Source organism: Talpa occidentalis, unplaced genomic scaffold, assembly GCF_014898055.3.
Source record: "Talpa occidentalis isolate TD23 unplaced genomic scaffold, MPIMG_talOcc4v2.1 talOcc4.11, whole genome shotgun sequence".
Classification (NCBI taxonomy): Eukaryota; Metazoa; Chordata; class Mammalia; order Eulipotyphla; family Talpidae; genus Talpa; species Talpa occidentalis.
The window spans coordinates 12,474,398-12,488,420 of record NW_023601104.1 but is presented as its reverse complement, the minus strand read 5'-3'; the positions used below and the strand labels follow the sequence as shown (position 1 = coordinate 12,488,420).

The 14,023-nt window shown below is 38.1% G+C and overlaps 1 protein-coding gene across 6 annotated transcripts in view; it reads right to left on the bottom strand.

Annotated features, from left to right (window-relative positions):
- The window catches only part of TMEM62 (transmembrane protein 62), a 32,022-nt gene that overhangs the window by 9,626 nt on the left and 8,373 nt on the right, over positions 1-14,023 (bottom strand). For all 6 annotated transcript variants that reach the window (XM_037502320.1, XM_037502321.2, XM_037502324.2 and 3 more), the window contains 4 exons: positions 11,669-11,793; positions 11,403-11,525; positions 9,106-9,261; positions 4,135-4,294 (listed from right to left, as the gene is read on the bottom strand). In XM_037502320.1, the coding sequence (XP_037358217.1) occupies positions 4,135-4,294; positions 9,106-9,261; positions 11,403-11,525; positions 11,669-11,793 (564 nt within the window). The remainder of the gene's footprint in view (positions 1-4,134; positions 4,295-9,105; positions 9,262-11,402; positions 11,526-11,668; positions 11,794-14,023) is intronic.

Below are 14,023 nucleotides of genomic sequence, written 5' to 3'. Positions count from 1 at the left end.
ATAACTAGTCAGTTATATCTGAATAGCTGCATTTTTTTCTATTTACTTTTGGTTCTTCCTATAAGCACTTTAATTTGAATTTCTTTGAATTTTGAATTTCTTCGTAATTTTTTTTTTAAAGAGTTATTTATTTATTTGTTTGTTTGTTTATTTGTTTATTTATACAAGCACTGGGTACAGTCAGAAGCGCGGGAGGGTGAGAGAATTCACCAGAGCCAGAGTGGGGAGCAGAGCAGGCAGAAGGACCGAAGTACACTGCTGAGGGGAGCAGCGGGTGCTGCAAGAGAGGTCTGCGCGCCATTCGGGACCCTCCTCTGGTGGTCGGGGAGAAGCCGGGGATCGAACCGGCGCCGCAGAGGCTGCGGGCAGCTTTGCAACCCAGCGCTCAACCGCTGCGCCACAGGGGAGGCCCAATTTCTTCGTAATTTTATATTTGATATGAAAACCAAATAGACCAACTGATTATAATTTACCACCATACCAATGGATAAGGCTAACAATACCTGAACACATTGGTCAATCTTAATATTAGTAAAAGAGAGGCAATCAGATATTACAGGCTCTGATGAAAGCATGAAACACCAAAGGAAGTATTCTTGCCGGCAAACAGACTCACATGTCATCAACTCTTAAATCTAATCACCCATTAGAAAAACAAGAGAAGGTAAATTATACCATATGAATATAAACAGCAAAAATCCAGAATATAAGAAACTACAGGATAGAAGATGCAGTTTCCAAAGCAAATGCACTGCAAGGGGGAAAACGGGAGAGGGGGAGAGATCTTCAAGTAGAGTAAGATGAAGTGAAAAACTGCTGAATGCACTATTTGAGCCTTGTTTAGATTCTGATTTGAACCAACCAAATGCAGTATACATATCTATATATAAAATTGGGAGAACTGCATACTAGCTAGTTTGATATTAAGGAATGCTCTTAGTTTTTCAGGTGTGATACATTTTTTAAAAATAGTCCTTATCTGTTAGGGATTCATATAGACATATTTACAGAGGATATGACATCACGGTGCAGGGAAGAGGGAAGTGGATAGGGGGTAGATGAACTAACATTGGTCCATGATGTTGAAGTTGCCTGATGGATACATGGGAATTCATCATATTATTATCTCTTTCATATTTACATTCCCCAACATATAAAAATGCTCTTAAATAGCAAAACAAACTTGTATCAGTATTTATTTAACAATTATTGCTGAATATGTTCTTACTTTAAATAATATGCTCTTGTATTAGAGCAGAGATTTTCTTTATTTTTAACATACAGTGAGTGCTAGAGTCTTTAAATTGGCAAAGTAGGAACAATAATCTAAAGCACTGATTCTCAACTTCAGTGCATACAGGAATCACCTGGAAGGACTGTTAAAACAGACTGGTGGGTCCCATCTCTAGAATTTCTGAATTATAGGTTTGGGATGGGACCTGATAATCTGCATTGCTGAGATGTTCCCAGGTGACACTGATATTCAGGAACAAGGAAACCTGATTTAACAGTTTAGATGCTGTTTCTGCCAAGAACCTTATTCAATAAATATAGTAGGTAAAATATATGATAATAAATTGATGTTTTCTCTCACAGATTTTGAGTTTCAATGCAGACTTTATCTATAGTGTGCTGTATTTATTTATTTATTTATTTATTTATTTTTTAATAGAGGCACGTTTTATTTATTTATTTGTTTGTTTGTTTGCTTGTTCGTTTATACATGCACTGGGTACAGTCAGAAGCGCGGGAGGGTGAGAGAATTCACCAGAGCCAGAGCGGGGAGCAGAGCAGGCAGAAGGACCGAAGTACACTGCTGAGGGGAGCAGCAGGCGGCAGGAGAGGTCTGCGCGCCATGTGGGACCCTCCTCTGGTGGCCGGGGAGCAGCCGGGGATCGAACTGGCGCCGCAGAGGCCGCGGGCAGCTTCGCAACCCAGCGCTCAACCGCTGCGCCACCGGGGAGGCCCTATAGTGTGCTGTATTTAAAAGGACAGAACTTTCCCATTCATGAATGAGGAGACCAGATTCCCTATTCAATAATTTTTTTTAAGTTATACATATAAACTGAAAACAGAGCAGTGGTTGCTTGGAAATGAGATTGGAAAGAAGGCAGATGTAAAGGATCACAAGAAAACTTCTGAGGATGATCTATTGTATTGATCACAGTGATTATTTAAAGGGTGTATATTTATGTCAAAACATACCAAACTACTATTTATGTAGCTTTTGATATGCAGATTATAGTGCAATAATATAAGAATGTTAAACATATAAAAAGTGTATGTGATTTCACATTTTTACTTAGGATTAAACTAAGCAGACAAAAATGTTTGAAAGAATGTGAAATATGTCTTTTTCCTCAGAAGTTAACTAAGGTTGTGAAGCATTCCCAGGATTTGGAATTTTGAATGAAACTGGCCCACTCCATAGCGAGCAGGTCTCACATAGTGCTACTGCTTTTTCCCCATGACTGTAAAAATAGGGAATAATTTATTCTAGGTATTATCAAGTCTTTGTACTTGTAAAATCTTTTAAAAATGATCCAAATTTTGGGCCTCCCCGGTGGCGCAGCGGTTGAGCGCTGGGTTGCGAAGCTGCCCGCAGTCTCTGCAGCGCCTGTTCGATCCCCGGTTGCTCCCCGGCCACCGGAGGAGGGTCCCACATGGCACGCAGACCTCTTCTGCCACCCGCTGCTCCCCTCAGCAGTGTACTTCGGTCCTTCTGCCTGCTCTGCTCCCCACTCTGGCTCTGGTGAATTCTCTCACCCTCCCGCGCTTCTGACTGTACCCAGTGCTTGTATAAATAAATAAATTAATTAATTAATTAATTAATCTTTAAAAAAAAAAAGATCCAAATTTTAATGCCTTTCTTCATTTAAAAAAAAATGAAAAAAGATATTAAAAGTTCATTCCCAGCTACCCCTCCCTGCTCATCGTCACTGTGAGTTACTTCTCTCTCCAAAGCAGTGTACTTTAAACATGGGTGGCACTGCAAAGCGCCTTCTCTTATTTCCTCATCTGTGAATTAGGGATACAACTATACACCACACCACATACAATCACTATATGGATTAAGTAAAAAAAAAAAATCTAGGTGTCTAGTATTTCCTTAGAAGGAGCTCAGTCAATAGTTCCTGCTCAACGCTCGGTTGCGAAGCTGCCTGCAGCCTCTGCAACACTGGTTCGATCCCTGGCCACCAGGCAAGGGTCCCACAGGGCGCGCAGACCTCTCCTGCTGCCCGCTGCTCCCCTCAACAGTGTACTTCGTCAGTCTGCCTGCTCTGCTCTGCTCTCACACTCTCACACTTCTGACTGTACCCAGTGCTTATATAAATGAAAAAAAAACTTAAAAAAAAAAAATAGTTCCTGCTCAAAGCCTTCTCTGTGACAATGATCAAGGTAATTGCATGTGTTTTCTGAAGGATTATTTGTCATCACCAAACTAAGACTTAACATGAAAGTAAATAGCTAAAAACTGTCATCAAATCATAGTTGTAGAAATTTGCAGCTTAACAAAAATGTAATTTCTGAACACAGTCAATCTCCTAAAGAGTTTCATTTTGATGAAATGTTCTACTTTGTTAATGATGATATGATCATTTTCTACTCTAGCAGGTGCTAGTGCACTAAATGCCCGAAGCTGAATCAGAATAAGGGCAGACAGACTGCTGCTGCATATGCTATCAATGTGTACTTCTTCAACGAAATGTCTTTGATGACTTGAAAATTCCCTATCACAATTTTCCTATACTTGGAGACAGCAATCAAAGGCATAGTTATATAAATACATATTTTCTGACTTTTCCTATTATTTTCAGGTATAACAGGAATTTGCTACCATTTTTAAAAGACTGTGGCCAAAGTTGGAAGAAAGAAAAAAAAAGAATGATTCCCTGGGTCAGCTACCTGGCCAGTAGCTGCAGACTCATCTCCTCTGCCGAGTTTTTAGTCTAATAGTAGAGTTACTCCTAAGTGCCCGTTTTCAATATAATACACTAAATACAATAAATTAAAATTTTTATTAAGTTAGTTTTCGCTTTACCAGTGAACTGAAAAAACATTAAGCCAAATCAGAGTTCAACAGTGTTTCAGTTTAATCATATATATACAGAAAATTGAAAATTGCTAACTTACCTGGACAATTACTTCTATGTTGTGTGTACCATTACTGTAGCTTCTTGGATTCCACTTGAGTATGAAAATAGGCCCAGACAAATGAACAGCCTGCCCTAATTGAACTCCATCAATCTTAACTGTGACAGAAGCAATGGAGGATAGGGAAAAAGCCAAAACCCTAAAAAGAGAGCACATACAAACATATGGTTTTAGGTATTTGTCATGGTTTTCATAAAGGAGAATAACCTTATTACACTTGAAAAGATTTTGTAAGTATTGACAGAACCATCACATTTGACCACTGTTCATTGATGACTACTCATATAACCCAGTTTCTTTCTGAATGGTGACTTTTGGAATTCTATAAGTCATCAAGCCTGAATTGAGAAATTAGAAATTATTCCTTTACTTATTAAAAAGAAAATCAATTGTCTTTGAAAGATCAATCTGGTGTGGATTCAAAGTTCATTCTGAAGAAACGCTTTATTTTTCTCATAGGAAGAGAATACAGATAAGACATCTCACTTTGTTAATCTAATACCAAGCCTCGTATCTATTCATTTGGTTTCCAATATATCTGACTGGAAATAGTACTGTCTTAAATAGTGCTAAGGCTACTAAGCCCTTTCCGAGAATATAACATTTAAATCTGATACCTTCCGACTCGCCATTTTAGAACAGGGACCTTCCTTCAATAAAGACTGCTTGAAACAAGCAGAAGGCTCCCCGAGGAGCCAGAGGTGAGCTGGGAAGCACCCCCATGCCAGGCCTCTTCTGGCCAGCAGCCTGAGCCCAGAGGGGGAAACAGGCAGCCAAAGCCAGGGCAGACCGCACGCACAGGAAAGTGCGACTCCGACTCGCCCTTTTAGAACAGAGACCTTCCTTCAATAAAGACTTCTTGAAACTGGAAGAAGGCTCGCTGAGGAGCCAGAGGTGAGCTGAAGGCCCCCACAAGCCTGGTCCCCCCTGGCAGGGAGTTGGAGCCCAGAGGGGGATCCAGTGATTTGGAGTCCAGAGTGCAATCCAGCTGCCCCACCTCCAGGGAAGTCTGTGGGACTTCAAGACACACCTTTGGAATTAAACAAACACAGAAGGAGGAGATATTCCTTGACAGCGATCATTAACATATTCAAAGTACCACTGCCTCACTGGACTTCTGGCATAACAGTATTTGACTCGTTTGGACCACCAGTTTCCGAAATCCCAGAAAGAGCACACCAAAAAGATGCCGGCCAGTACCAGCAACACAGTGTCCCAAAGCATAGGGCAAATTAGAAAACAGGCAGCAGGAAGAAGAAAAACTACATGCAACCTAGCAACTCCTCAGGAAAAAGACACACCACAAAAAGAAAACCACCCACCAGATTGCAACGATAGTAGCTTGGAAGAACTTCTGAGCCTTCCAGAAAGAGAATTTAAAATTGCCATGATTGGGCCTCCCCGGTGGCGCAGTGGTTGAGCGCTGGGTTGCGAAGCTGCCCGCGGCCTCTGCGGCGCCGGTTCGATCCCCGGCTGCTCCCCGGTCACCGGAGGAGGGTCCCACATGGCGCGCAGACCTCTCCTGCCGCCCGCTGCTCCCCTCAGCAGTGTCCTTCGGTCCTTCTGCCTGCTCTGCTCCCCGCTCTGGCTCTGGTGAATTCTCTCACCCTCCCGCGCTTCTGACTGTACCCAGTGCATGTATAAACAAAACAAACAAACCAGCAAACAAATAAATAAAGCATGCCTCTATTAAAAAAAAAAAATTGCCATGATTAAAAAACTGAAGGAAGTCAAAAACGATACGGGAAAAATAATCAGTGATCAGAAGAATAAAATTGAGTCCCTAAAGAGGGAAGTAAAAGAAATGCAGGAGATAAAAGAATGGAGGAGCTAAAGAACGCTGGGAAAAGCAGTGAAAGCAGAATAGATGAAATGGAAGAATGAATAAATCTGATACCTAACACCTATCAAAAAAGTCTGACTAACTCACTAGTCAAAAAAAAAAAAAATTAAGGGCCTCCCTAGTGGCACAGGCGGTTGAGCGCAGCACTGTGAAGCTTCCGCAGCCTCTGTGAAGCTTCTGCACCTCTGCAGTGCTGGTTCCACCCTGCCGTGTCCTTTGGGTAAGTACCTAGGAGTGGAATTGCTGGATCATATGGAAGCTCCATCTTTAGCAAATTGAGGAACCTCCACACAGCTCTCCATAGTGGTTGGACCAGTTTGCACTCCCACCAGCAGTGCAGGAGAGTTCTTTTCTCACATCCTCGACAACATTTGTTGTTGCTATTTTTTTTAATCTGTACCATTCTCACTGGTGTAAGATGGTATCTCATTGTAGTTTTGATTTGCATTTCCCTGATTATCAGTGATGTTGAACATTTTTTCATATGCCTATTGGCCACTTGCGTTTCCTCCCTGGAGAAGTTTTCTTTTTAGCTCATCTGCTCATTTTTTGACTGGGTTGTTTACTTTGTTTTTGTTGAGTCTTGTCAGCTCTTTGTAGATTTTTGTGATCAGTCCTTTATCATTAGTGTTGTGTGCAAAAATTTTCTCCCAATCAGTGGGGTGTCTCTGTTTTGGTTACTGTCTCTTCTGCTATACAGAAGCTCTTTAATTTGATGTAGTCTCAGCTGTTTATCTTTTCCTTCACTATCACTGCTTTGGGCGATGTGTCTTTAAAGATGTTACCAAGGTGCATGTCATGTAGTGTTTTACCTATATTTCCTTCTGCATATTTTATGGTTTCAGGTCTTATGTCTAATTCTTTAATCCATTTTGAGTTGGTTTTTGTGTATGGTGTGAGGTAGTGGTCAAGCTTCATTCTTTTGCATGTAGTGACCCAGTTTTCCCAGCACCATTTACTGAACAAACTTTCTTTGCTCTATTGCATATTCTTTGTTCTTTTGTCAAAGATTAGTTGACTGTAAATCTGTGGGTTTATTTCTGGATTTTCTATTCGGTTCCATTGGTCTGTGTGTCTGTATGGCTTTATAGTATAATTTGAAGTCTGGGCGTGTGATACCGCCATTCCCTTCTTTTTTTCCTCAGGAGAGCTTTGGCTATTCAGGGTTTTTGGTGGCTCCATATGAATTTCACCAATATTTGTTCTATTTCTTTGAAGAATGTCATTGAAATTTTTTTTTTTTTTAAATGTTTTTTTTTTAATAGAGGCATGTTTTATTTATTTATTTGCTTGTTTTGTTTGTTTGTTTGTTTGTTTATACATGCACTGGGTACAGTCAGAAGCACGGGAGGGCGAGGGAATTCACCAGAGCCAGAGCGGGGAGCAGAGCAGGCAGAAGGACCGAAGTACACTGCTGAGGGGAGCAGCGGGCAGCAGGAGAGGTCTGCGCGCCATATGGGACCCTCCTGCGGTGGCCGGGGAGCAGCCGGGGATCGAACCAGTGCCGCAGAGGCTGCGGGCAGCTTCGCAACCCAGCGCTCAACCGCTGCGCCACCGGGGAGGCCCTGTCATTGAAATTTTTATTGGAATAGCATTGAATCTGTAAATTGTTATTGGTAGGATGGCCATTTTGATAATGTCAATTCTTCCAATCCATGAGCAGGGGATGTCTTTCCATTTCTTTGTGTCTTCTTTTATTTCTTTTAACATTGTTTTATAGTTTTCTTTGTATAGGTCCTTTACCTCATTTGTTAGGTTTATTCCCAAGTATTTTATTTTTTTTTGTTTCAATAATAAAAGGGATGGTTTTCATGATTTCTTCTTCAGATTTATTGTTTGTGTATAGGAAGGCTACTGATTTTTGCATGTTGATTTTGTGTCCTGCCACTTTACTAAAGTTGATTAGTTGATCAACTAATTGGTTGATTAGTTTGATTAGTTTTTTCTGTGGAGTTTTGGGGGTTCTCTATGTATATTATCATATCATCTGTGAATAGTGATAGCTTTACTTCTACCTTTCCTATTTGGATTCCTTGCATGTCTTTCTTATTGCTCTAGCTAGGACTTCCAGTATTATATTTAAAAGCAATGGGGAGAGTAGAGATCCTTGTCTTGTTCCAGATCTTAATGGAAGTGCTTTCAACTTTCACCATTGAGAATGATATTGACTATGGGCTTGTCATATATGGCCTTTATAATGTTGAGGTATGTTCCTTGTATCCTGAGAATTTCAAGGGCCTTTATCATAAATGGGTGTTGTACATTGTCGAAAGCTTTTCCAGCATCTATTGATATTATCATATGTTTACCACAATTTTTAATAAAAGAATAATGATCTTAGTTACAAGAAAAGTAATTGGGTAATTCTTATCAACAGTCATAAAGGAATTAAAACTCTTCCATTTCTAGAATTCTAAAGAAATTATTCAAATGAAGGAAGAATCTGTATGTACCCAATGCTCATCCCAAATTAGAAAAAGAACCTTAAAGTTCACCAATGAAACAGGAAAATAGTTGGACAAATTGTGGGACATACTCTCGTTGAGACAGAAAAGTAGGAATTAGAATAGACTATGTCCTATGATTACAGCCATGGAAAAACAGGCCTGAAAAACAAAGTCTGAGAAGGAAAACTCAGAAATGTTTGAAAGAGGTTGTAAGTCTATTTAATTTACACTGTTAAATTCACATGTCAACTGAATTTCCAGTTCCATAAAGTTTAGTTTTTAGAAGGCTATATATAGCAAAATAAAAAAACAAGTTTCTGATATATAATGTAGATTAAAAAAAACAGGATACAAAAGAACATAGCCATTATGATTACAGCAATGTAAAAACATGTACATAAAAAGGATGGAATAAAATACATAGCTCTAATAAAGAATTATGGGTTCCTGGGTAGTTTTAAAATTTTGGCAGTTTAAGAAATTATATATATTTTTAAGTGAATGGGAATGAAACAGTAAGCAATTTATTTTTACATAATGTTTAGATATTTGAGAAAACTAAAATGGGGCATCTCATAGCTTCCACATGGGATTCAGTCGCAATGATTCATTTTCTATCAATATCAAACTGAAAGTAAATTCTGAAAAACTGATACATACCTGATGTGTGTTGAATGAAGGAGTCTTTCTAGTGGTTCATGTTTAGCACAACTATAGAGGAGTGACTTAGGATTGGTGATGAGAACCACAGGCCACTCATCAAAAGTCCAATCTGCAAAGCTGAAGAGGTCATGGTCAAAAGCAAAGATCCGGTACCTAGAGACCAGAGGACAATAAGGTAACTTAGTCATTTCGTGTCATAAGAAGGCATGAAGGTTATATATAGAACAAATATAAAAAAATAATAACTGTACCATTAGAGATCATAAATTCAAATGCAGAGTAAATAATATTCTTTATTTTTCTTCTTCTGCCACTATGAATTTATATTTCACATTTGTCACAACTGGGATCTGACTGAAACAATTAATTTAACTGTACTCTAGAACAATGTCTGGAATATAGCATATACTTTATTTTTTAAATAAATGCTTATTGAATTAATTCATCTGATTTCTATACTTTGAACATAGGACATTCATCATAAGCTTAATACCTGACATCCTTCATCCCATTAACAATGTCATATAAATTATAAAAATGAATATAATTCGAAATTTTTCATTTTTATAGCTTTATTTCAGCAATTTCAAAGAAATTAAAGCTAAGTTGTTTTGATTTTCTAAGTGCACTGTGAAAAGTATATTAAGGGTAACCAAAGTTTTGTTATTTTCTAATTTTCTAACTAAGAAATGATTAACTGTGGCAGAAACAATAGTGCTCACCAAATATTCCATGTGCTCCCCTGCACTTCCCAGTCTCCCTGGTATTAGGTTGAGACCATGTGACTAGTTCTGGCCAATGGGCTGTGAACAGAAGTGACATGTATCACACTTCTGATTCAAAGTAATTAAGAGTGGATGTGAGGTCTCCATGGTTTCTTCTCTGCTCTGGAATTAATGTGTTGAAAGAGTAGCATTATGATATGGAGGAAATCTGGATTCCTGAATCACCCGATGGAAGAGAGTTGTATGGAATCATACTAGATTTACAAAAATTAAAAATTAAATATCTGCTATGTTAAAAATCACTGATATTTTTAGATATATTGCATCCACAACAAAGCCCTGCCTAATATTATTAATATATTATTTTTAAAAACTCATTCATTGCACTAACACAACTTAAATATTTAAAGGACATGTAAAGATTAGTTGGTTTTGTTTTTGTTTTTGTTTTTGTTTTTTCAGTAAAACTCCAAATAAAACCCCAGGGTTGGAACACAGGAGAACAGGTGGGAAAAGAAAGAATTTCGTAACAAACATCATTTAACTTGTAATTGTAGTATTTATACGAAATCAAGAAGCTGACCAAAGGTTAAGAAGGCTATCTGATAAAAAGCACACCCAGCCCAGCCACAGGTTATGAATAGATAGATCTTAGCTCAAAGTAATTACCATTGCCAACTAATTATAGGCTTCAAGAATAGCTGTTACATACAATTTCTACAAAAGTCAACTGTAATGACTAAGTAACTTCCAGAATATAAAGCTGTTTTTTAATAAATGCAAGTAGTTAAAAATAGAAAGATAACATATTCAGCTCAACAAATATTTACTGAGTGCCTAATATTGTTAGAGCACTGGGTTTGAATAAGTTAAACAGCAATTGATAATAAACAATGAAATGATACTTATTTATACTCAAACTATCCCATTAATTCTCAAAATATATTTATTTCATACACACATTTATTCATATATATATGTGTATATACACACGTACACACACACATATGTGAAAGTATACTGTATACCGCTGACTGGATAAATTAGCTTTTCATAGACTTTAACCTCAATAAAACCACTCTCACCTATTTAAAGAACTTAAATCATAACCATCTTATAGCAACAACTAGAACAGTCAATATAAATAATTCAGGGGGGATATGACATATTTCTATTCCTAGTGTTTCTCAGTGTAGTCCATAGAGAACCTTCATTTATAAAATGACATTTCCTGCATCTTAACCCAGACCAACACAAGCAAAATCTCTAGAGGTAGAACCTGAAAATTTTATTTTTTAATAACTCCTCCATAATTCTCATGCACCCTCAAGTCCAGAACTATTTCCTGACAGATGAAGTTTGAAAATATAAGGTAACATAGTTTCAGACAAACATAACTGCTGCAACAAGGACTTGCATAATGACAAAGACTGACAGATACCGTTGTCACCACAGAAACATAGAGCTATCACAAGCTTTTCCTCAAGTGGAATCACTCACCATAGCCAAAAGAGAGCTATCACTGTGTTAACAAAACTTCCATGAGTATGTTTTATTTTGTTCCTTTACCTTCTGTTGTCCTTCCAGTCTCCCACCTCAAGTTCCAAAGTGCCCTGGGCATGACGAGTGTGCAACACAGGCATCAGTCCACCAAGTGTATGGAGGTGCCCACAAAAATAAGCTGTCGCTGAACTAACCAAAGAAAAATAAATGTAATGAACAAAGATAATTTGTGATGCCGAACTAATAAAAATATCTCTTCAGGAAAGCAAGATAAACGGAGGAACACAAAAAAATTTTAAACAATTTATTTTGATTTTGGAAGTCTGACTCACCTCATTATTGACCGAATTCCTGGTGCTGGAGAAAGGATAGTAGATGTTGTATAGTGTCCAAACCAAATACTGTGGTTGCTCTGACTACTTTCCTTGGCTAGTAATAAAAGTTCCTCCATTTGTTTCTGAAATGGGAGAAAAACAGAAGAACTTTTAATGAAGGCCTAGGCTGAATCTAATGTTAAACAGCTGCCCTAAAGTTTCACAATACTAGGTAAATTAAGTCAAGGGCTTAATCCTTATAAACTAATGACCTGCATGAACCTCTCTAAGTTTCAAACTGTCTTCACATACATTACCACTCACTTGATTCCAAAAGTAATTCTGTGCTAAGTAAGACAGTTATTATCCCTATTTGATAAATAAGCAAATTGACATTCACCTTTAAATTACATACATTTTTAAATAAATTATAAATTTATTTATAAATGTAAAAAAAGAACCACCAATATTTTTGGTCCTGTATATCATATTGTAAAGAGGATATTGAAACTAAACCTCTAAACAAGATATATATATATATATACACATACACACATACCACAGAAAGCCCTGGACCTAAATATTTGTAACAGCTGTACTCATAACAGCCAAAAGCAGGAAACTATCAACAAATCGCAGTACATCCATACAATGGAACACTACTCAACAATGAAAAGGAAAGAACCCCTAATTTTCAGTGGTTCTCAGAAACATATATAATGGATAAATGGGTGACTCACAGACATATGACTACAACATTTTATTATTTCATTTACATAAAATTTGAGAACAAATAAAACTAATTTGTACTGATAGAAAACCAATCAGTGTTTCTTTGGGACTAGGGGTGAATACTGCCCAAAAACTTTCTGAGGTGATGGAAAGCTTGATCTTGTTTGTAGTGACAGTTACTCCAGTATATATATATTTGTCAAAACTCTTCACGTAAAACAGTGCATTTTATATTATAAAAGTTATCCCTCATAAAGTTGATTTCAAAAGTAACTTGTGCATATGTAAATATACCATAATATTATCTGTATAGTGCTTATAGCAATAAATTCCTGTGTCATACCCCCAGGGTTTCTATGTAATTTGGTAAGACTCGGGTAAAGCCTGGCAACCTTTACTTGGTAAGATAACAAGCTGATTTTCAAGCAGATGAATCTTGACTCACATCTTAAAAAAACACTATTTTAAGGTAGAAGGATTAAAATAATAAGCTAACCAATTCTCTATAAAGACACGTGATAGACAAGAAACAAAATATACCTTCATTAAATAAAAGGCCTAATTTAACACTATATTTATTTATTTATTTTTAAAGATTTATTTATTTATTTGTTTGTTTATACAAGCACTGGGTACAGTCAGAAGCGCAGGAGGGTGAGAGAATTTACCAGAGCCAGAGCGGGGAGCAGAGCAGGCAGAAGGACCGAAGTACACTGCTGAAGGGAGCAGCGGGCGGCAGGAAAGGTCTGCGCGCCATGTGGGACCCTCCTCCGGTGGCCGGGGAGCAGCCAGGGATCGAACTGGCGCTGCAGAGGCTGCGGGCAGCTTTGCAACCCAGCGCTCAACCGCTGCGCCACCGGGGAGGCCCTTAACATTGTATTTAATACTACTCTGCGTACTTGATTTCAAGCTCCTCTCAACCCTCATAGCACTTTATTTTAGTTATCTCCATGCTGGTCTTTCACCTCACCATTAGGTTAAATATTCTTAAGTGGTCAGGGACTTGGTCTCACCACCTCTGCATTCTTACATATGGGCATATATGTCTTGCATACAGGCATATGTTTATTAAATATTTAATGAGGGGTCTCCCCTGGTGGCGCAGGTGGTTGAGCGCAGCGCTGTGAAGCTGTCTGCAGCCTCTGCAGCGCTGGTTCTATCCCCGCCAGCAGGCGAGAGTCCCACATGGCGCAATAGACCCCTCCTGTCTCGCCCGCTGCTCCCCTCAGCAGTGTATTTCATCTGTCTGCCTGTTCTGTTCCCCGCTCTGTCTCTGGTGAATCCTTTCACCCTCCTGCTGCTCATCTGACCTGTACCCCGGTTCTTGTAGAAATAAATAAATAAATAAATCTTAAAAATAAATAAATAAATATTTAATGAGTTGACATTTGCTGAGCATAAAATGATGAGAGGTTCTCAGATGTGACTTTCCAGACATTTTTATTCATGCAACAATTTTCATTTAGTTCACAAAAGTACCTAAGAAAATTGTTACCCTTCTCTTAAAATAAATATATTTAATTAGAAATGGCCAATGTAGGGATCTAGAAATATACTATATCATTTACAAAGCTCTATGTCCGGCATCTTGAGAAGTACATCCTGGATTTAATAAATATTTAATAAATGTTGACTGAGTAA